The 22,350-nt window shown below is 35.0% G+C and overlaps 4 protein-coding genes across 4 annotated transcripts; 3 read left to right on the forward strand and 1 right to left on the reverse strand.

Annotated features, from left to right (window-relative positions):
* The first annotated feature begins 280 nt into the window (after positions 1 to 280).
* LOC148285321 (uncharacterized) lies at positions 281 to 1,351 on the forward strand. The gene has a single exon (XM_088226484.1). The coding sequence runs from the start codon at positions 281 to 283 to the stop codon at positions 1,349 to 1,351; it is 1,071 nt and encodes a 356-aa protein (XP_088082610.1).
* A 5,050-nt stretch (positions 1,352 to 6,401) lies between these two features.
* On the forward strand, positions 6,402 to 7,625 carry LOC148285322 (uncharacterized). The gene has a single exon (XM_088226289.1). The coding sequence runs from the start codon at positions 6,462 to 6,464 to the stop codon at positions 7,458 to 7,460; it is 999 nt and encodes a 332-aa protein (XP_088082415.1). The 5' UTR covers positions 6,402 to 6,461; the 3' UTR covers positions 7,461 to 7,625.
* Positions 7,626 to 13,635: 6,010 nt separating this feature from the next.
* Positions 13,636 to 14,423, reverse strand: LOC148285323 (uncharacterized). The gene is made up of 2 exons (XM_088227009.1): positions 13,860 to 14,423; positions 13,636 to 13,793 (listed from the first exon to the last, which is right to left on the reverse strand). Exons 1-2 carry the CDS (start codon positions 14,374 to 14,376, stop codon positions 13,636 to 13,638), a joined length of 675 nt encoding a protein of 224 aa, XP_088083135.1. The 5' UTR covers positions 14,377 to 14,423.
* Positions 14,424 to 18,408: 3,985 nt separating this feature from the next.
* On the forward strand, positions 18,409 to 19,545 carry LOC148285324 (uncharacterized). Its single transcript, XM_088227019.1, has one exon. The coding sequence runs from the start codon at positions 18,442 to 18,444 to the stop codon at positions 19,543 to 19,545; it is 1,104 nt and encodes a 367-aa protein (XP_088083145.1). The 5' UTR covers positions 18,409 to 18,441.
* Positions 19,546 to 22,350: the final 2,805 nt, after the last annotated feature.

Here is a 22,350-nt window from a genome sequence, read left to right on the forward strand (position 1 = left end):
ATCCAAAAAAATATAAAATTGTCTATAGTGTAAAAAAACAAAAGGCGGAAGTAAAATTAAGACTGATATTATAAATATTGGATTTCTTAGAAAAAAACATTTGAATACAACTAAACCAGATTGAATTAAATATCAAGTGCCGCCTGATTTATTAAATCGTACACCACCTATACTGGGTGTCTAGTATAAATACGGCGCATTGCTAACTGCAGTTATCAGTCAACCGAATTCGGTAATATAGTGAACTCGTATCGAAGTCGATAAATCAACACAGACCACAATGTTCAAGCTGGTGGTGTTGTCCACTCTTCTGGCTCTGGCTGCTGCCAAGCCTTCTCTCTCCTACTCTACCCTGGTGGCTCCTGCCGTGTACGCCACCCCCTTCGCCGTGTCCCACCAGTCCCGTGTGGATGTGCACTCATCTCCTGCTATCGCTTATTCTTCTCCAGTTGTGTCAGCGTCCTCGCTGTCCGCTTACTCTGCTCCAGCGGTGTCTGCTTACTCCGTTCCTGCCGTTTCGACATACTCTTCTCCACTGGTATCATCTTACTCTACCCCTGTGGTATCTTCCTACTCAGCTCCAGTGCTGTCTTCATACTCTGCTCCTCTTGTGTCCTCCTACGCTGGTGAGCTGGCCCTCCACCCTCACTCCCCCGCTAACGTAATCAAGACTACCGGAGTTCCTCTGGAAACCATCGATGTTGTCAACGCTCGTAACGCCCACTACACCGCCAGGACCCTGAATGCTCATGGAATTCACAAGAGGTCCATCGCTGCCTATTCTGCTCTGATTGCCCCCACTGCTGTGTCTCACCAATCCCGTGTTGATGTGCACTCTTCCCCAGTTGTTGCCGCCTACTCTGCCCCAGTTGTATCTGCTTATTCTTCTCCAGTTGTGTCCACCCTCTCCAGCCCAGTGGTGTCTGCTTACTTCAGTCCTTTGGTGTCAGCTTACTCCAGTCCTCTGGTATCTGCTTATTCCAGTCCTCTGGTGTCAACATATTCCAGCCCGCTGGTATCTGCTTACAGCTCCCCCCTGACTTTCTCCTCTCATGGCCTGACCCTGAGCGGACACGGAATCCACAAGAGGTCAATCGGTCTCTCCAGTCCCGTAATCTCTGCCTACTCTAACCCTCTGGTGTCTGCTTATTCTTCTCCATTAGTGTCTGCCTACTCTTCCCCAGTAGTGTCAACTATCTCCGGCCCAGTGGTGTCCAGTTACTCTAGTCCTCTGATTTCCGCCCACTCCGGCCCCCTGGTATCTGCTTACTCTACTCCAGTGGTGTCTGCCTACTCAACTTCCGTTGTGTCTGGACACGCCGCCCCTGCTTACAATGTCCACTCTTGGTAATTCAAGCAACCGAAGAACTAGTCCTAGAAAGATACCAACATTACGAGGATTCAAGATACAGAATAGCCCGACTTACGCCGATTTCAATTTTTGGCTGATCGAAATATAGATAACGAGTTTTAGATACATCTAAGGCTCATGAAAAATAAATAATATCCAAATCAAAAGCATATATTTTATTATGAAGTACTTTATTTGAACCCTTTCTGCAGGTTTGTAAAATATTCAAATGAAAAACTGGTAAAGAAAAAGACTTTATTGAATTTTTGTACTTATTGGAAACCATTAAAAATGCGATGACATTTTGTACATTCAAAATTGAGTAAATTGAAAATGAGGGAGGGAAGAGAAAGAGGTATAAGAAAAAATCGATTGATTGACCATTAACATGTAAAATTAAGGGTTCAAACTATTTTTTTATTACTTTGTACCATTAGTAGCGGTTTTGCCGTATGCCAGGTTGCTTTTTGAGAGGTTTTAGACTTTAGACGGTGCTGTAGTGCCAAACACCTGGAACGATGTTCTACGTTTGATAAATACTATTTGTACTCTGCTATCAATTCGGAACAACTCTACTGGTTATCTTAAAACAATGAAGCGTAGCACAGAATAAAACAAAACATACAATGATAAAATAAATAAATGTTCTTCAAAATTAGAGGCTCACAATAGAACTCTTATATACAGTGGTGTATAAAATAGGAAATAATGGGGTATATGGGATGAATGTTATAGAAAAGCTTACGTATCTTTTAGACTATACAATGTGTGATTAATATATGTGACTGTTGCATAAATGTTGCTTGACTGATGCGTAAGGTTCCTGGTTCGATTTCTGGTAAGAACACAAATAATAAATGTGATTTTTCGTAAGTCCGGATGTTAACTGCTGTAATTTACCACTGTGGTTGAGTCTTCTGGCCTGTGCAAGAAAAGTAAGTAGAAAAGTTGAGCGTTATCGACAAAATAAATAAAGGGGTGCTATATTGATTGAACAATGTAGAGAGAATATACAGCGGAAAGAATCGGGCGGCGAATTATTTATTTTTATTATTTTTTGAAATATTTTGAATCTTGAAATAGGGCGCACAGAAACATATACTTCAGTGTGCTGTCATAATTATAATGTACATATAATTCATTTATAAGTTGTGTAACACATACTTTTTAACCTTCTGTTTCAATTTGGATTTTTTTTTTCTCCGTAAAAGTTTTTTCCCATTTCATAATATATTTTTACTGCCTTATATCTGTAATGTATTTATTTAGATAGTTGTAGGGATAAAATTTTAACACTTAGTTATACCGAAACTAATTAATAATATATCTATCCAAAAATAATTTCAAAAAGCAAAACATTGCCATAAAATTCAGACGCTTGCCAATAGCATTATATCTACCTATATTGATGTTTGTTTTTAACCAAAATCATAGCCATCTTACGAAACTATGTGATGGACCCAGCATCCCTTATCTCTTTTAGCAGCTCATTAAACATCTTAAATCCTTTATGATACAGATTGTTTTGAGTTGCCTGGATAAAATAAAATAGGATTTTGTGACTTCGCCTTTTTCATGATGTTCATGTTGACTTTAAATTTTTTTCCAAAATTATAATTAAAACATTATTAAAATAACACTTAGAGTCCCAAAACAGACATCTACGGATGAAATATTCCACAAAGCACAACTTATGACACCAAAGCAATTATACGATAAAAAAATATTCACTCATAGATTAAAAAACTACTTTTACTTAAATGAAAGACATAATCCCTACAATACATCACACACAAATAATAAAATCACTAGATCCTCAACACAAAGACAACTTAAATAAATTAAAACCAATACTATTTTCGGACGAAGGGATTTTGAGTATTATGCAATTACAATCTACAACCTACTTCCACTGTCTATCAAAACAATTTGAAATGAGGAAATGTTCAAAAAGGCTCTAAAAAAATGGATAGTGGAGCTGATTAGAAGTAAAATAGATTGTCTCATTCGCCCAAACCCATATTGAATAAACCGCTCCACAAATGTATGGTTTTTGTTATTTTTCTGTACGTTTTATAATATATATAAAATATAGGTGTACATAAATTAAAAATAAACTTTCTAAACATTTTAAGTATCTCTGTATATTAGGTCTTCTTTGTTTCTTCTCACACGTAAAAATATTTTTTAAAAAAAGCATATTGTTGTGTCCTCGACACGGTAACCCCACCCCGGTGAGGTCACATTATTTTATTATTAATCTTTGTTTATAAAGGAAAAAAAAAAACAAATAGAATTTATTTCTTCACAAGGAATTTTTCTGAGGGAGTGAAATGATATTTTTCGGGATTAAAATTAGCTTTTGACACTTGTTAGCACTTGTGCACTATCCCTATGCTAATAATCACGTCAATCAGTCGTTTCATTGCGATGAGAAAGAAGTTTGTTTTTTTTTCACTTACAATTTTCCAGAGAGAATATTTTTTTTTTCGGGATAAAAAGTAAATTATTTTACTTGTCATTTTTTCGGCTATTTCTATGCTAAAAATCACCTCAATCGATTGTTCCGTTGCGACGCGACGGAAACACAAACAAACAGATAAATACTTTTCGCTTTTTTAATTTTATATAATTAATTTTTATTCCTAGAAAATGCATTCAAATGATTTTAAGAAAAGTGTTTTTTTTCCCCATAACATTGCTTTGATGTCATAGTTTAGTACTTCTGAAGGACTATTTCGTACCATAGGGCCTAGGACTTCAAATTTACGTTCTCCGATTTTAGTCCGTTAGTTGCGTACAGATTTTATGACTTTGTAAGCGTAAGACGTCTTTTAGTTAAATAGCTGATAATTCAGAAAATAAAACTGAAAGTTTATTAATAATTTTTTTTAAATATATATTATTGTTATCAAAAACATTTTTCAGTTTGTGGTTTGACATTTTACACTTATATGTTTATAAATTTGTATAAACCACTTAAATTATGAATTACACTTCGACCGGTTTCGAGGTTACCACCTCATCGTCGGAAATTCAACTTACTTATAATTACACGCGTTGCTATTTATTAAAAAAATATTGCATAAAAGAGACAGAAAATGAAAAAAAGAGAGAGAAAGAAGATAAAATGAATCATAACGGGAATATTTTTAAAAGAAAACTCGAAGTTAAATTTGATTGATTATTTATTATTTGATGTTTTTGGTTAATGGCTTTACTAATTTATAATCGTATTAAATTGTCAAAACGAAAACTATTTTTATTGACATGAAAAATTTCTACACCCGTTTCTTGATTAAAAACATGGTTTCCGGATATAAGATGATTTGCGAATTCCGAAAAATAAATTTAATGGCTTTACTAATTTATAGTCGTATTAAATTGTCACAATGAAAACTATTTTTATTGACATGAAAAATTTCTACACCCGTTTCTTGATTGAAATCATGGTTTCCGGATATAAGATGATTTGCGAATTCTGAAAATCTGAAAATTTAAACCAAAATAAGTGTTATGAAGTATTATCATAATAACTTTTACCAATTTATTTAATATTGTGAATGCAGATATACGTACTTATAGAGATTTACTGATTTCAATACTTATGGTTAATGGAATCAAAACATACATTTTTCTAAACAATATTTTGAGTTTGCCCAAATTTTTGTAGACAAGGACTGGATTCAACTCCCCGGGGAGCTGTTAATATTAACATGTTGCGAATATCTAAGCCATTCAAAATCCCGAAAATTGCAATTACATTATATAAATCATTTGTTCGTAGTTTGCTTAAATTTAATTCTAAAATATGGTCTCCTAATTATAATATTCATATAACGCGGATTGAATCGGTGCAACGTAAATTTTAAAATTCGTTAATATTTAGAATCGTATCAAATACTTTCATAATCAACTATTATGATCGTCTAAAGTACTTTCGTATCTTTAGTTTAAAATTCAGAAGGATTTTGGCTGATTTGATATTCTTGCACAAATTAATATCGAACTGTATAGATGCCCATGATATCCTTACTCAGAAAAACCTTAATGTACCTCGCCGTAACTTGCGTATCAATCCTGTCTTTGCTGCGGGAAATTATAAAACTAACATCGGATTCTTTTACCCTCTGCCAAGGATCTCAGAACAGTGAACGAAATCTCACTAATCAGTACGGTCGATGTGTTCCTACAGCAAGGGCAGGCATTTAAGAAGCAAGCGGTGTTGTCTCTCCTGACTCGCGATGTCACACTTGCCATTTTCGCCTAGATAATGCTATATACATACTTTTTATAAATTATACACTTTGTTAATTGGTAGATTTTAAGAATATTCAGATTAAGTACTACTCATTAATGCCAATCTATTAGGGCTAACTTAAGCCTGTTGATTGGCTTAAAAAAAAAACTTAAGCCATTTAAACCAGCCAATGACAGGTCATGAGCCCTGTAGATGCCTAGACTTATGTATTACCTTTTCTAAAAAGTTCTTTATCTCTGTTGTAATATGTTAAAACGTTTTTTTATTTAAAAAAAAAAACGCTACTTTGTGGCACTGAACAAAAAATGAATAACAAATAATTTACGTCGTAGTTATTTAAAAAAAAAAAATTCTCGTACATTTAAATATTTTTTGAAAATGAAATACTCTTAGCGGATATAAAAGCTACCTTGAAATCGGTACAAAAATATTATTCTCATGTAAGTTGTGTTTAGAACAAAGAACAGTAAATACCCACACAGTAAGTGCTTAGTAAATTCATAATTTTACGTGGACGGATATATTATTGCCTATGTGATTTTTACGTAGTGGAATATTTTATTTCATAACCCAGGAAGAAAATTTAACGAATAAAATATCACCGAGTACAAAAGAACCTATGAACAATATTAAATGCTTTATGGTACATATTTTACACGTTATCTAAACCTGATTACTATAAAGATCAAGTTTAGTAGTACATTGACGAATGATTTATTGGTTCGTGCCCAACTACCTGTATTCGACGGCTATTATAAATACTGCGCTTAGCTCAAATAAAGTATCAGTCAACCGAGTTCGGTATTATAGTGAAGTCGTGTAAAAGCCAAAAAACCAACACAGACCACAATGTTCAAGCTGGTGGTGTTGTCCGCTCTCCTGGCCCTGGCTGCTGCCAAGCCCTCTCTCTCGTACTCCACCCTGCTGGCTCCCGCAGTGTACGCCGCCCCCTCTGCCGTGTCTCACCAGTCCCGCGTGGATGTACACTCATCTCCCGCTATTGCCTATTCTTCTCCGATTCTGTCCGCCTACTCTGCTCCCTTGGTATCAGCTTACTCCACCCCTGTGATTTCTGCCTACTCTGCTCCTCTTGTGTCATCCTACGCTAGCGAGCTGGCTCTGCACCCTCACTCCCCCGCTAATGTGATCAAGGCTACTGGAGTTCCTCTTGAAACTGTGGACGTTGTCAACGCCAGAAACGCCCACTACACCGCTAAGGCCCTGAACGCCCACGGAATCTACAAGAGGTCTCTCGCCTACTCTCCCTTAGTGTCGCCTTACTCCGTCCCCGCTCTGTCCGCCTACGCCTACTCTGCCCCTGTAGTGTCAGCTTACTCCGTCCCGGCTGTGTCCGCCTACTCCACCCCGGTGCTGTCCGCATACTCTGCCCCCCTTGTGTCTCAATACCACACCGCTGAGCTGGCTCTCGCTCGCGGTCACCCCGCTAACGTCATCAAGGCTACCGGAGTTCCCCTGGAAACCGTCGATGTTGTCAACGCCCGTAACGCCCACTACACCGCCAAGACTCTGAACGCTCACGGAATCCACAAGAGGTCCATCGCCGCCTACTCTACCCTGGTCGCCCCCACCGCCGTGTCTCACCAGTCCCGTGTTGATGTGCACTCTTCCCCCGTTGTTGCTGCCTACTCTGCCCCAGTAGTGTCCGCTTACTCCACACCGGTGGTGTCTGCCTACTCCGCTCCTCTGGTATCTGCTCACTCCAGCCCTCTGATCTCCGCCTACTCCAGCCCCCTGGTATCTGCCTATTCCAGCCCCCTGGTGTCTGCTTACTCATCACCTTTAGTATCTGGACACGCCGTCTCCCCTTACAATGTTCACTCCTGGTAATTTAAACCACTAAATTGAGGTCATCAGGAAACCAGTCTCACTGTTTGAAATAGTAGGGCTACGAAGCTCGACTCTCACGATTTTAAGTTTTGATTGTATCACATCGAAATGAGTTTTTACTCTCTTAACAATTATGGGAGTATAGTCTCGTCAAAATAAATAAAATATAAATAATACATTTTTTTTATTATTTTAACCATATATAGAAGGTGACAGTTTTGTGGTGATAGCGTAAATAAAAATATTTTTTTATATTAAGGAAAAACAACAGTTGTTATATAAGAATACAAAATATGAAAAATAGTACATACATCCAGTTAAAGTTTTTCACAAATATAATGAGAGAACAAGTTACACAGTAAAGAGAAAAATAATATATTATATAAGACATGAGAAAAAAAAGGAGCTCATAAGAAAGTTGAGGGATGAGGAAATAGAGTGGAGGAGTGGAGGAGTGGAGGAGAGGGATTTTCATAATATAGTTGACCGATTCAACATTTTGAAATAATAAAATAAATATATTTAAAGGAACATAAATTTATTACACAATGACAAACGTTTTATTTTACAGTGTTTCAAAAAGCTTTTTTTAAGTCACAAAATTTTGTATTAAAAATATCTAAATGAGGACAAAGTAAATTAAATTTGGAGCAGTTACTATAAATAAACGAGCTTTGAACATATTTTTTTTTGGGCAATGAATAGTAAAAAAAATTAACATGTCGTGTTGACTTTACGGGACAATGGATTGAAATACGCTCTAAGAGATATGGACTATCGATAAAATTGTTTAAAATTTTGAAGAGGAAAGACAGATCAGAAATGCTTTTATGTTTAGTAAGGTAAGTTAAACTATGAAAAGAAGAAGAGTCTTTATACGGGTCAAAATATGTAAGAGATTTACGATCCAGAAATTTAAGGAATCTATTATATATTATATCTAGTTGTGATATATAAATTGTATATATATATATGCAATACAAATTATTTTAAACAATCGCACCGCTCAATATTCGAATATCTTTTAAATATTTTATTTGCAATTTTTTTCCTGATTGAGGATATGTTAAAAATTTATATTTTATTTTTACAGATTTTCATTACTAGTTTCCCTCTTGGAACTTTATTGCAATTAACGGAGATTAATTATAACATCATCCAGAAGCAATGAGCTAATTCTGTAATTACAAAAAATATTATTTTAGAGACTTGTGAACATTAATTAATTTAGTGTAAAGTTTACTATTTATTGTTTCAGCATTTGCTAAGTGGAATAACATTTAAAATATAAAACGCTTTGTATAAACAGATCACACACGAGTTTAATATTACAACATAACTAGTTTCAGGTATTCTGATTACCCTTCATCAGGTGTAATGATTAAGTTAATAGTTAAACGTTCTATTTACTTAATACTTAAAAGTTATGTTTATGTACAGTTACACGTGATGATGGGTTATGAGAATACCCGAAACTCTCTTTCTTCAATCCGTGCCTCATGTCCGAGGATGGTGATTACGCCTGACTCCAGGCATAGCTCGTCTGTGGACAGTCTCCCTCCATCTGGAACGGTCTTGTGCTCTTCTATAGGCATTCGTCAGTAATGATTCTGATAACTCAGTGACTGTGCCGCTCCATCTTGTTGGTTGACGTCCACGCGACATTGTCCCTTCGACACTTCCCAGGAGAATAGTTTTCTCCAAACTATCCGAGTCTCCCCTGGAAATATGCCCAAAGAACTGCAGGATTCTTTTCTCGCACATGGATATCAGTCTTTTTCCTATGTCCAGTTCCTGGAGAATAGATGCATTTGTACGTCTGGCCGTCCACGGAATCCGCAGCACTCGCCGCCAACACCACATCTCGAAAGCTTCTATTTAAAAGACCCGAAACTACTTATGTTATAATATGAAATTCGTGCGTGCGTGATCTATAAAACAAAGTTTTTTATTTGAAATAAATAAAAATAGTTTACAATTGAAAATGAAAAATACGTCTTTTAGTTTTTTCCAATTTATTTATAATTTTCACGGGCGGGAGACTAAACAAATTCTTATGTTATATTTTATACTAGTGAAAGCAAAAGGCAGAAATAATCATTTTGCAGATACATTTTCGATAAAGAAGTTTGTTTTAAATAACCCGAAAACGAGACGTGTTGCACGTTATCGGTCAAACGACACGTATTACGTTATCGCGTCATATTAAATTGTATGCAACGTGAACCGCGTTTGGTGGGCATAACGTGTGGCACCAAAGTGACGTGACACCAACTGCGAGCCGTTTTGACTGGGTTCATTTTTAAACCCGAAAATGAATGGTGAAATTACTATTTTTTTAGTTACTCGTATATTATTAGAACCGTAAATTTCTGCTCTATAATATAATTGATATATTTTTAATGTTGTTTTAATGACAGAATAAAAATTAAACATTTAAAAAAAAGTTTTATTTCGTTTTCCGGAGCAGGATTCTCCTACTACTTTGATACGAGTTTCTTTCATGTTTTTTTTTTTTTAATTATACTATGTACGTATTGAATATGTGTTTGTAATGTTAATGTTATATTTAAATTAATGAATTGAATTGAATTGAATAAATTGCACTGAATATGGATATTTTATATTGCATGTCAAGTAAAGTGATCAGTCTTACGCTTCGTACTAGTTCAGGAACAATGAAATATTGCTGTGTAGAAGTCACAGTCAAGAGAAATTGCAATTTTAAAGTTTGGAGACCGAGGAAAAATCAGATTTTTTTGTTTTAGAGGTTTTGCTTATGCAACATAATTTTTTCTATTGGTGACTTTTCCTTCTGATACATCAAAAAATATCTGGAAGGTTTTTAACGAGGCAAGGTGGCTAAAATTTGGGTTAGTAACTTTTCCTTGTTTATAATCTGTACAATGCAACCTATAACAGTTATTATTATAGCTAGATAATTTATAAAGCGCCATTTTCGTGAAAATCACCTCAAAGGCGCACTGAGTTAGTGACAGGAAGGAAATATTAGAAATAATTATTATAATGAAGTGGTTCAAAAATATTTTTAATTAAATGAAATAATCTAACATCAAGTAAGGTAGTAAAACTCAAATGATTTGTATTTACGCATTTTTTTTCTAAGTTGACTTAGTGAGGTTTGCCTCTAAATTGACATAATTTTACGCTTCGAATGGCATATTAAACTAAAAACGGTAATTTTTAGAGTTAGTGACTTTTGCCTGGACGGCGACGATTTCATGTCCATCCCGCCAGGAATTGAACCTAGAATCTCAAGCATGGTAGACAAACGCGCCAACCACTACACTACTAGGGTGACGTATCTCTACTCGATTTCCTTATTTTTCTGATTTATTGAGTGGAAAACACTCGTCCAGGATTATGGTTTTATTTCTCACACATAACTGTATTTTTCTTTCATACGCAAAATATTTGGTTGTTTTATACGTTTATACGAGTACATGTTACAGTAAATAAAATAAAAAATGAGCCGGTTTGATGAATGCGTTTAAGAACAATTTTTCCAACAACATTATGAGTTTTTCCAATTAATTGTAGACAGTGACTGGATTTCACTCCCTGAAAAGTGAAAACAGAGATGGAAAACATTCTGGAGAAAAGAACATTATGTCCAGGCATTTACAGAACTATTGCTCTGTTATTGAATGGTTTAAGCCACTTTACATGTAAAACCCTTATGGGGGTTAAAATTAATAACACGATAAATAAAATAAAATTGTCAGTTAAATTAAATCTTAGTTAATATATGTATATAACCACTAACTGACTTTTCTATGTCTACCGGTTTTGAGACATGTATATTTATTTGTTAATTTTTTTCCATTATAAACAAAGATTAATAATAAAAAATAATGTGACCTTACTGGGGTTGCTTGTGCCGGGGACACTTAACAATATATATATTTTTAAATACTTTAACATGTGAAAATAAACAATAAGACTTAATATACAGAGATAATTAACAAAATGTTCAGACGGTTTTAAAAACTACGTATTTAAGTTTATATTTAATTTATGTACATCTATATTATTTATATTTTAAAACGTACGATTAAAGAACTAAAACATAACATAAATTGTACATTTGTGCAACAGTTGATTAAATATGAGTGTCAATATTTTCAATCATTTTACTTCTACCCAGCTCCACTCTCCATTTTTTATAGCCTTTTTGAACATTATGCATCTTTCTCGAGACACTATGTGCATTTACATACACATCCACTTTTGTCCCACTTGCTTTTGTTAATCTTATAATTCATATGGAATAACATGTTGTATTTTTTCAGTTTTCTTGTTTGTTTAACTTATAGAAGTGTCCTTAACCCCTTATGAAATATTACCCCACATAATTAAAAAAATACTGTATTTTTAGATGCATGGTGAGATAATATTTTTTGTTGGGTCTGCGCGAATTGAAAATACAATTTTACAAGTAATATGAAACTAGAAGCTAGGATGAGATTTCACTCAATGGGTAAAAACCCTGAAAAAGAAAATTGTTTGGAGAGTAATACTCACGATTAACTGGTTACTTAGATTGCCTACCACGACTTAAATCCGAAGTTCAAATTCCGGAATAGTCGATATTTACTGTAGTATTTCCTATTCCCCTTTGCAATCCAATGCAGTGGATAATATGTACTTCTGAATTACCGTCTTTCAGCACAAAGATGCTAAGGCTACCAGATTACAAAGAGCTCTTTAGAGTAGCTTTTCTTGTTCGGCAACGAGCAAATTTTCTGTGTATGTGGGCACCGCCAAGGAGACTTATGTCCTCAGATGCGGTTTGCGGTATATGGTGGGCAAGCTATAGTATTTCATAGTCTCTGATTTGGTAGCTAAATCATAAGACTTATCCTGATGCCGGATTTGACTGAGTACCGATAATAAACTGCAATTAAGTGCAGTGCCCTTTGCACAATGGTGCACCTTATGAGGTTCGATAAAAATAATAATAAGTTGATCCAGAATGATAAATGTCTTTACAGTCTCGTAAATGCATTTATCTACATTAATCTGCGCCAATTCTTAAGTTTTTGCCATTTATTATTTTCAATGTACTTGTCGGCCTCGTGGTGAAGTGGTCAGCATTCTTGCCTACCAAGCAAGATGTCTCAGGTTCGATTCCCGACATGGTTGATATGAAATATTTATTTGAAAAGGTGTTTTCAAATTAGAATAACATATAGCCCCTGGAAAAGTACCTAAAGCGTAAGACTGATCACTATATGTAACAGAAAAATATCAAGATACGCTGCGATTGGTGTACCAATGCAATGCCATATGCACCATTAGGTGCAGAAAAGGAATGATGGTGATGATAATTTTCAATAGTTTAAAAAATCTAGCACATTTTTGAACAGAGTCGGTTCTTTTTTAATGTTATGTCTATTTTTAATTTATCAATGAAATTCGGTCTTAGTTCACGCGTGAGCTCTGCGCAAAATAAATACAAAACAAAAATAATGTTGAAATTGTGAAAATTTAAATTAAAGTATATAAAAAAACGACTTAAAACTTTATTTAAAACTACTGTCTAATTTTTAAATATCCATTTTGACACAAGCAAAAGAAGAATGTTTATGTTGGCGAAATTTTTCAATCGAATATAATTATAATTCTTCTTCTATAGTAATGTTATTTTAATTATTTTCATGGGACTTAAGACAACGATATTGGTCAATCAACGATATTTTGGGTTTGTCCAAATGTCGATCCCCTAGGGAGCTGTAACATATTACAACAAAGATAAGGAATGAAGGCCATTAGCCCTGTGGATGCCTAGACTACTTTATACCCTTCTATAAAATATTCTTCAGTTCTGTTAGGTAATAAGTACCTAATTTATAAAACAAAATAAAGATTTTAGGTGAATCATGAAAACGTAAACATTTCTTTTAAATAAATAAACGAAATGGGTAAATAAAAATAATCTTGTTATTTTCAGAATATATATTTATTGATTTACAAAATTTATATTATAACGACAAAATATATACAATCGTATGATTTTGTTTTCGGCATTTTTGGAGTCATAATAATCATTGAATTTTCAATATTTGTTGGTTAAAAAAATATGCTAGATAGAGAACAGCAATAAATTATCACATGCGTACATAACAATGCAAGTTCTGTACCTTGTCTTTGTTTACCAGGCATGGACGCCGATGGCGGGTGTGGCGTGAGCGGACACTAAGTGGGTTGAGTAGCCAGATACAAGTGGAGACCTCAGAAGGGGGGCGGACAGAATTGGGGTGGAGTAGGCAGACACCAGGGGGCTAGAGTAGGCAGAGATCAAGGGAGCGGAGAGACCGACGGACCTCTTGTAGATTCCGTGCCCACGCAGGGCCAGGCCGTGGGAGGACAGAGCCAGGGGAGCGCTGTAGGCGGATACCAGAGGGCTGGAGTATGTTGACACCAGAGGAGAGCGGTAGGAAGATACAAGGGGGCTAGAGATAGCCAGAGGGGTAGAGTAAGCAGACAACAGGGGGGTAGATATGGCACCGATCGACCTCTTGTAAATTCCATGGGCGTTCAGAGTTCTGGCGGTGAAATGTGCGTTCCTGGCGTTCACGACATCGACTGTCTCCAGAGGAACTCCGGTGGCCTTGATCACGTTAGCGGGGGAGTGGGGGTGGAGGGCCAGCTCACTGATTTGAGAGGACACCAGAGGGGGGGAGATCACTGCAGAAGACAGCCAAGGGGCGGAAAGGCCAATAGCGGGAGCAGAAAGACCGATAGCGGGGGAGGAGATCACATCCACTCGAGACTGGTGGGACACGGCGGAGGGGGCGGCGTACACTGCGGGAGCCAGCAGAGAGGAGTAGGTGACGGAGGGCTTGGCAACAGCCAGGGCCAGGAGAGCGGACAGCACCACCAGCTTGAACATTTTAGTATGTGTTAATTTATCGACTTCTACACAACTTTACTAGATTACCGAACTCGGGTGACTGATACCTGTAATTAACATGTCACAGTATTTATACCTTGTTTAAATGTATTTATTCACTAACCGATCATTTCCTATTGTTTTAATGCAATATATTTTATAATTGCATAATATTTTACTAAAAGAAACCTATTTCTCATCGAATATCAATGTCATTTGTTTAAACCTTTTACTGTCAAAGACCTTAAATCGTTTTATGCTTTTACAATTATATTTTTTTTGTTGTTCTATCGAATTATTAAATAGAGAAAATATTTGAGTCACTTTATCCCTACGCCTACGTTTGTCTATTCATTCTTTGAATACAGATTAAGCGTTTTTTAAAAATCAAAATAAATATTTGAATTTGTTTCAAATAATACTTTTTGTTCCTACTCTGTTCCCTCTTACGCAATTCAGTGTATAAATAAAGATTCACCGATCGAAGAATAAAACCAAAAAACAAAAACTTTAAAGCAAAGTCATTTCCGACATAACGACAAAAAAAATATGTTAGAAGATTACGCAAATAAAATATATGTTTCACGAAATAATACTGTATTTATAATTTGTTTTAGCTAGTTTTAGCTTTAGCTTTGTTAAATCAAATAACTCTCATCTATTTAAAGATAACTCGGAAGTTAACTGAAGCTACTTTTGGAGAAAATATTATTTTAACACGTTACTTTGAATTATTCCTACTTCAAATATTATTTCCTGAATCTGTTCCTCGACAACTATACCTTTTGCTAATGTATTATTTTAATATATTTAATTGTCCCTAAAGGTTTCCGAGGTTTGTACATATATTATACATTTATTATTTGTATTAAATTCTCTACATTTCTCTCTTTGATTATGTCTTGTAAAAATAAAAATAAATCGTGACCATCCTAAAATGCGTTATCAAACTCATGGGAGTACAATTGTGTCGTGTGTATATTTTGTGTTTTGAATAAATAAAAAAAATAAAATCGGAACCGAACTCACGACCTTGTTCATTCTCATCAAACGCGTGAGCTACTAGAATTCGCCAATCGACAAATGATGCAATACTTTTGCGAAATTGCAAAAATATGCGTATTCGTTTATGTGGGCGTTGCAAGCATGATTAAATTGATTTATAAATTACTTCATATAATGTATATTTAGCTTGATACCCAATTTTTAACAATGAATTGTTTCACCAATAACAACAAAAAGTAAAACAATTTATCTTCGTTTGTTTATTTTATGTACTATAGCATATTACACAATTTTCAAATCAACGTAAATATTTTTCTAGCGCTTCTTGCTAGCAACAAAAAGACAATTCTTGGTAACAATAAGTCTACGATGCACGACGTATGCAGGGGGAGCGATTCGCTGATAAATATAGATAAATCGAATGTGACATTTAAAAAAAAAAGAAAGCACTGCCAAAGATAAAATAGATTTGCTGATGTCGGTGTATTTCCGTGTTCCAGGGCCCGGATTACAGTGGGAAGTCAACATTTATCTTCAATTTTATCTAAAAAGTTAAATAAAGTTTTCTAAATAAAAAGCATAATATGCATACATTTTTTCTTCTTAACATGGTAAATTTATGATTACCGACGAGGATACTTAAATTTTTTTACAAATATAAAGTCATTTTCATACACAAATATCTGTTTTTCTTAATAGACAGTCGAAGATTCCCATTGTAATCGGGCCCTGGTCGACATACCCACCACAGATCTCCCTTACGTTTGGCAAGTTTTAAGACCAACTATTGCATGCACTCGCCTATCCCTAGGCTCCACAGATATGGTAATAAGTATGAGAATAAGGCTGATATAATATATTTGGTTGTAGACTTGACAGTCATAAAACAAATTTGATTATTTTTTTTCTCTGGCAATATAATTCAAAAACTTTTCTCTTGGTTTACAAATGATGTTTTTTTGCTTTTTCATATTTATGTATATATTTCATTTATATTTTTGTTTATTATTATTATGGATAACTTATATAGCTTCATTTTCATAATAAAATACCTCAAGGGCGCTTTACATGGTGATTCTATTGTTAAGTTAATTTAATTGAAGCTTTTAAATTTGTAATTTAATTAAACTTATGTGTATTTATTTATTACTGTTGTCATAGTTATGCATGTAAACAAACGTATTTTCATGTACATATGTATTTTTTTTCTTCATATTTATGTTCAATTTTTTTGTTGTTTGTTTGGAAATTTGTGTTGTTTGTTTAAAAATAAATTAATAATTGTAAGATCACTGTTAATAGTGTAATCCTGAAAAAAGAGAAGGAATTGGTGTATTTGGGAAGAAGGTATATAAGGGATGCAAATACAAAAAATATATTAGAAAAAAATTGATTATGTAAAATACCACGTATTTACGTCGTCATTCGTAATTATAATGAATTTATAGTGCATGTGGAACATTGTACCTGTGTGTAATTAAAATAACCCAAATTCCATACAATACGTAGAGACGTATTTAAAAATAGTATTTTTATAAAAATCAATTGCAGTTTTAGTGACTTAAAATAATTAAGAATTATTTATGATGACCTTATAGTTTAAATATTACTGTGACTCATATCTTGAAAGCTGTTTTATCAGTGAACGTTGTTGAATTTTACGCTCATTAAAATATTTTCAACAACAAAAAACATCACCCCATTTCTCCGTAAGGGTAGGCATAGGATAGAACGAAGGATAGAACATGTCTTTCTCGGTCTTCCTCTATTTCTGGATTCATCAACGTTTGCATCGTAAATCTTTTTAGCCGTCCTTTCGCTGTCCATTCGCTCTACATGTCCTAACCAATGCAGAGCTCCTTTCTTGATTTTGTCGATAATGCTTATCTCAGCTTAACATTAGGTGCGGATCAATTGTGTGAAAATATTTGAAAAACTGCATTTCGCTCTAAAGCGTTTTTTATGAGTTTTAGGAAATAAAATAATTATTTCTGTAATTATGATTAATTTTACACAAAATATTTTTTTTCCAAGTTGTCTGATTTTAATATATTATTTTCCACATAAAGAACTTTTGATCCAGTGTCTTTATAAAAATTGTTATTATTTTTTATCAGATGGTTTTCGAATTCAGAGAAATTATTAATACGAGTATTTAGGCACCTTAAGTGTTTAAGTGCATAAATGGTTAGAAACAGCGTTGTTTTTATATTTATTTTATAAAAATGAATAACTAAAAAGTTAGTTGTTCAAATATACATTTTAAGTTTAAAGCACAATAAAGATTAAAGCTTTTTAATTCAATCATTATTCTTATATACATATTTTTCTTATTTTTTACTTCGTAAAGTTTCACTTTTCATTTTGCATAGAAGTATGCTTTTTATTTTTTCTACGTGTATACAAAAAAACGTTGTATATTTTTAAAATTATTACTTACTATGTTTGTACTTACCTGTATATTTTTTGTAAATGCCCCTTGGGCGTACTGTAAAATTAAATAAGTAAATAAATAAATAATGAAAGCGTTTTAAGTTTATGAGAATTTGTATTTCTTTTTTTTTTCCTTTATTAATTGTGAAATTGGAATTGAACTCAGAACCTTTGTGCGCGAGGCAAATTAATATACAGAAACTTATATGAGAAAGCGTGTAAATTTGAACGATTGGTTATTTTATGCCAAAAAAAAAATTACTGAAAATGTTAGCAAAATAAAATGTAAGAAATTCTGGCCTTTGTTGCATAACTTTGGCATATTACTTATATTCAAGTGTTTACAGGTGAAATAATTTTATACGAGGAACTTCCGCGGTGTCTATTTAATATTTATGAATAAATGTTAGCGACACCTGATCTAAAAAAGTGGGTGTAAAAAACAATTAACTGTACGCGTTAACTTGCTATTTACATATTTTATTTACCGATTGAAACCGTTTCGACTTCTTAGGGGGTATTTCCTGATAAAGAGACATATAAATACCGTGCTGTTTTAGTTATGGTATCAGTCAACTGAGTTCAGTAATCTAGTTGTGAAGAAGTTGAAAACAAATACAGATAATAATGTTCAAGCTGGTGGTGTTGTCCGCTCTTCTGGCCCTGGCTGCTGCCAAGCCCTCCGTGACCTACTCCTCTCTGCTGGCTCCCGCAGTGTACGCCGCCCCCTCCGCCGTGTCCCACCAGTCTCGTGTGGATGTGATCTCCTCCCCCGCTATTGGTCTCTCCGCTCCTGCTATAGGACTTTCTTCTTCCGCAATTGGTCTTTCCGCTCCCGCTATCGGCCTTTCTGTCAACACTATTGGCCTATCCGCCCCCGTGCTATCATCTTCAGTGGTCTCCTCTCCTCTGGTGTCTTCTCAAGTAAGTGAGCTGGCCCTCCACCCCCACTCCCCCGCAAACGTGATTAAGGCTACTGGAGTGCCTCTGGAGACTGTCGATGTCGTGAACGCCAGGAACGCCCACTACACTGCGAAGACTTTGAATGCCCACGGAATCTACAAGAGGTCCATTGGTGCCATCTCTACCCCTCTGGTGTCAGCTTATTCCACCCCTATCGTTTCTTCCTATCCTTCTCCCTTGATCTCCAGCTCTTTGGTTTCCTCTCCTGTCATTTCCTCTCCTGTCATCTCTCCTGTGATTTCTTCTTACTCATCTCCTCTTGTGTCTACCTACTCCAGCCCTCTGGTAGCTTCCACCGCCGGACAACTGGCTTTAGCTCCCCACTCTCCAGCTAACGTGATCAAGGCCACCGGAGTTCCCCTGGACACGATTGAGGTAGTTAACGCTAGAAATGCCCACTACACCGCTAGGGTGTTGAATAACCACGGAATCAACAAGAGGTCCATTGGTGTCATCTCTACTCCCCTTCTGTCTGTTCGCTCCAGCCCTCTGTTGTCTGTCGGCTCTACCTCTCTTGTGTCTGTCCACTCAAACCCCCTATTGTCTGTCAATTCTTCTCCCCTGGTATCGGTTCCACCCACCCCTATCTTGTCTGTTCGCTCCAGCCCCCTCGTGTCTGTCCACTCCAGCCCCTTGGTGTCTGTCCCCTCTACCCCTCTGGTATCAGCTTACTCTACTCCCCTATTGAGGTCCCAGGTTGTATCTGGATACTCAACATCCGTCGTATCCGGTCTTGCCACCCCTGCACACAATATTAATGCTTGGTAAAACATTAATAGGTTTTATCAAGTGACAAATAAATTCAAAATATGGGCAAATTTGACAAATTCACTATTATTATTAGTGTAATGTTAAAAATTGTAATGATTACTTCAGTGAGATAAAATTCTAAAAAATGTTTATGTTTTGTGAAGTAAGAAATTATCATATTGGTAATTCGTATTTTTATAGACTTTTATTCTTTAACCTTAAATAAATAATAAATGCTTATATTGCACATGACATTTTTTACTTAATCAATATCCTAAATATTTTACCCGAATGTTTTGACGATTCCCTTCACAATTTTTGTTTTTTTTTTGCTATGTGATGTATTAACACGATAAAAATTTCTACATATTAAAGGAAACTAATATGGTAATTTATTTAATTTTAAACTTATATTATCCAATTCAAAAAATTCGGCTTACACCACCTAAAATCATGTTACATTGATCTAAAATAAATAATCGATTATGACGTATTAATTCGAATTTTTCAAGTTCTCCGAACTTCGAATCAGATGACTCAAACGCTGCTTTTCTTTTACTCTATTGCGAACGAATATGTTATTGCCTTTTCAAAAAATCCATGAAAAGATTTTGAAGTAACAAATAAAATACGCTACGGTTTGCGTACCAATTCTGTTACCTATCACATTATGTGCGGATGAGGGAACAATCTTGATGAATTTCTAATGAAGGTATATCGTTTAAATTAAACGCAGTGAAGCTTTAAAAAAAAATGGTTTTTAAAAAGGTTGACATCAAATCATTCTTAAAAGCGTTTTTTTTACATAAATAATTAAGTTTTGACACTGAATTGACGGTAATTATATGGTAAATCTCAATCGACTTGCCTTACTCCCTAGGAAGTGGAATGCAGCCATGTCTATAAATATTTGGAAATACTTAAAATATCGTTCTGTCAACTGAAACTATTGTTATTGTTTGTCGGGCTCGTGGCGTAGTGGTCCGCGTGTTTACCTACCACGTAAGAGGTCTCGGGTTCGATTCGCGGCATGGTTGACACGAAATATTTTTTTTTAAATGTGTTTTTACACTATAATATTTCATAGTCCCTGGACTCGCTCCTGACGCGTAAAACTGATCATCTTACATTTATGTAAAAAAGATCAAAATAAGTTGCGATTGGTGTACCAATGCAGTGCCCATTGCACCATTAGGTGCGGTAAGGGCAATAATGATCATTGTTATGTTAAAAAGAGTATACAAGGTTTAGTTGAAAAAGCATAAATTGAATAGTATTTTTCGGCGTTGCCTAGTAACTAGGCAGAATAATTTAGCCAAATGAATCTCTCCCACATCCATAAAGGTTTCAGCTCTTTAAATTAACAGAAGCCAACAGATGGAAGAGTTGAGGAAATGTGGTTGTTCGCGCATATGCAGAATCGTGCCTGTTAAACACCGTGTAAAGTAAATAAATAAAGAACTCACACGAGAGGTAGCATCATACATGGTCAATATAGTTCAGGCAATTGGTAAAATAAACCAAAGTAGGGAAGAAAATGCCAAAAACTCCTCTAGTGGAACGGAAGGCCTGTTGACTACTGCCAACAGTCCGGCTTCTCCTGAAGAGTTTTAAGTGGTTTTCTCTCCACGTGAGCAAATGCTGAGAAGTTCCTGATTGGCCCACATTAGTATATTCCTCCTGATCCCAACAGTTTTGATAAATTTGAATAAATTTTATTGCAGAAAAATCCTTAATTGAAATGTAAACCTTGTATTTTATAAGCAAGGTAAATAATAAAGCAACTCCCATATAAAAAAAATAATAATTAAAAATACACCGTGTAAAGTGGACACTCAAACCAGGCCTAGACATCCATTAATTTCAATAAAATAATTCATATATTTAAGCGGCACTCGTAAAATATTACAACCCGTACTTCACAGATATCACTTTGTTTCTTTTGTTAGTGGTTCAAGACATCTTGTGGTGCATATGGTACTGACTTTGAAGAACGATTGCTTTGATCGTGTACGTAGCAGGAGTGCGAGCCACACACTTCAAGATGTGGTTTAAATGAGAATTTGTGAACACGAGTTTTCTTTGTTTTTGTGTTTTGATATACGGTGCATATTAATAAAAAAAATATTATTCCACATTGACATTAAACGTCAATGATATAATTTATTTTTAAAAAGTATAATGGATACTCGTGGTTTAACATTCCTAAAGGAGTAAAACAGGGATGTGAAATGTCACCATGGTTGTTCAACATATACATCGATAACTGTATGAAAGAACTGAAAGATTTAAGAATAGGCGCGAAAATGAGTGATATAACTGTTAACTGTCTTCTGTATGCGGATGATGTCGTGCTTCTTGCTAGCAGCAAAGAAGACCTGCAAATCTTGGTAACCAAAGTCTACGATGTATGCAAATAAAAGCGATTTGCTTATGAATGTTGATAAATCGAAAGTGATGGTTTTTGAAAGGGATGAAAATGTAACCAAATGTGAGATCAGTGAGAACGGAGATATTCTGAATCAGGTAGAAGAATTTGTGTATCTGGGAAGTTTGTTTACTAGGGATGGAAAGACCGAGAAGTATATTGAAAGGAGGGTGAGTGCCATGAACAGGGTGAACGGTGCAATGAAATCCACTTAGGCAAACAAATGTTTATTGCAGGAGGCTAAACTATCAGCTCACAGTGGAGTTCTAGTGCCAACTCTAATGTATGGGAGCAAAGTATGGAATTGGAAAAATTATGATGAAAGTAGGTTAAATGCTGTCGAAATGCGATCCCTCGGGTGAATTTGTGGAAAAACGATTTATAATAGGTGCACA

Source organism: Micrasema longulum, unplaced genomic scaffold (genome assembly GCF_059751315.1).
Source record: "Micrasema longulum isolate JH-2025_06_02 unplaced genomic scaffold, ASM5975131v1 h1tg000040l, whole genome shotgun sequence".
NCBI classification, from domain to species: Eukaryota; Metazoa; Arthropoda; class Insecta; order Trichoptera; family Brachycentridae; genus Micrasema; species Micrasema longulum.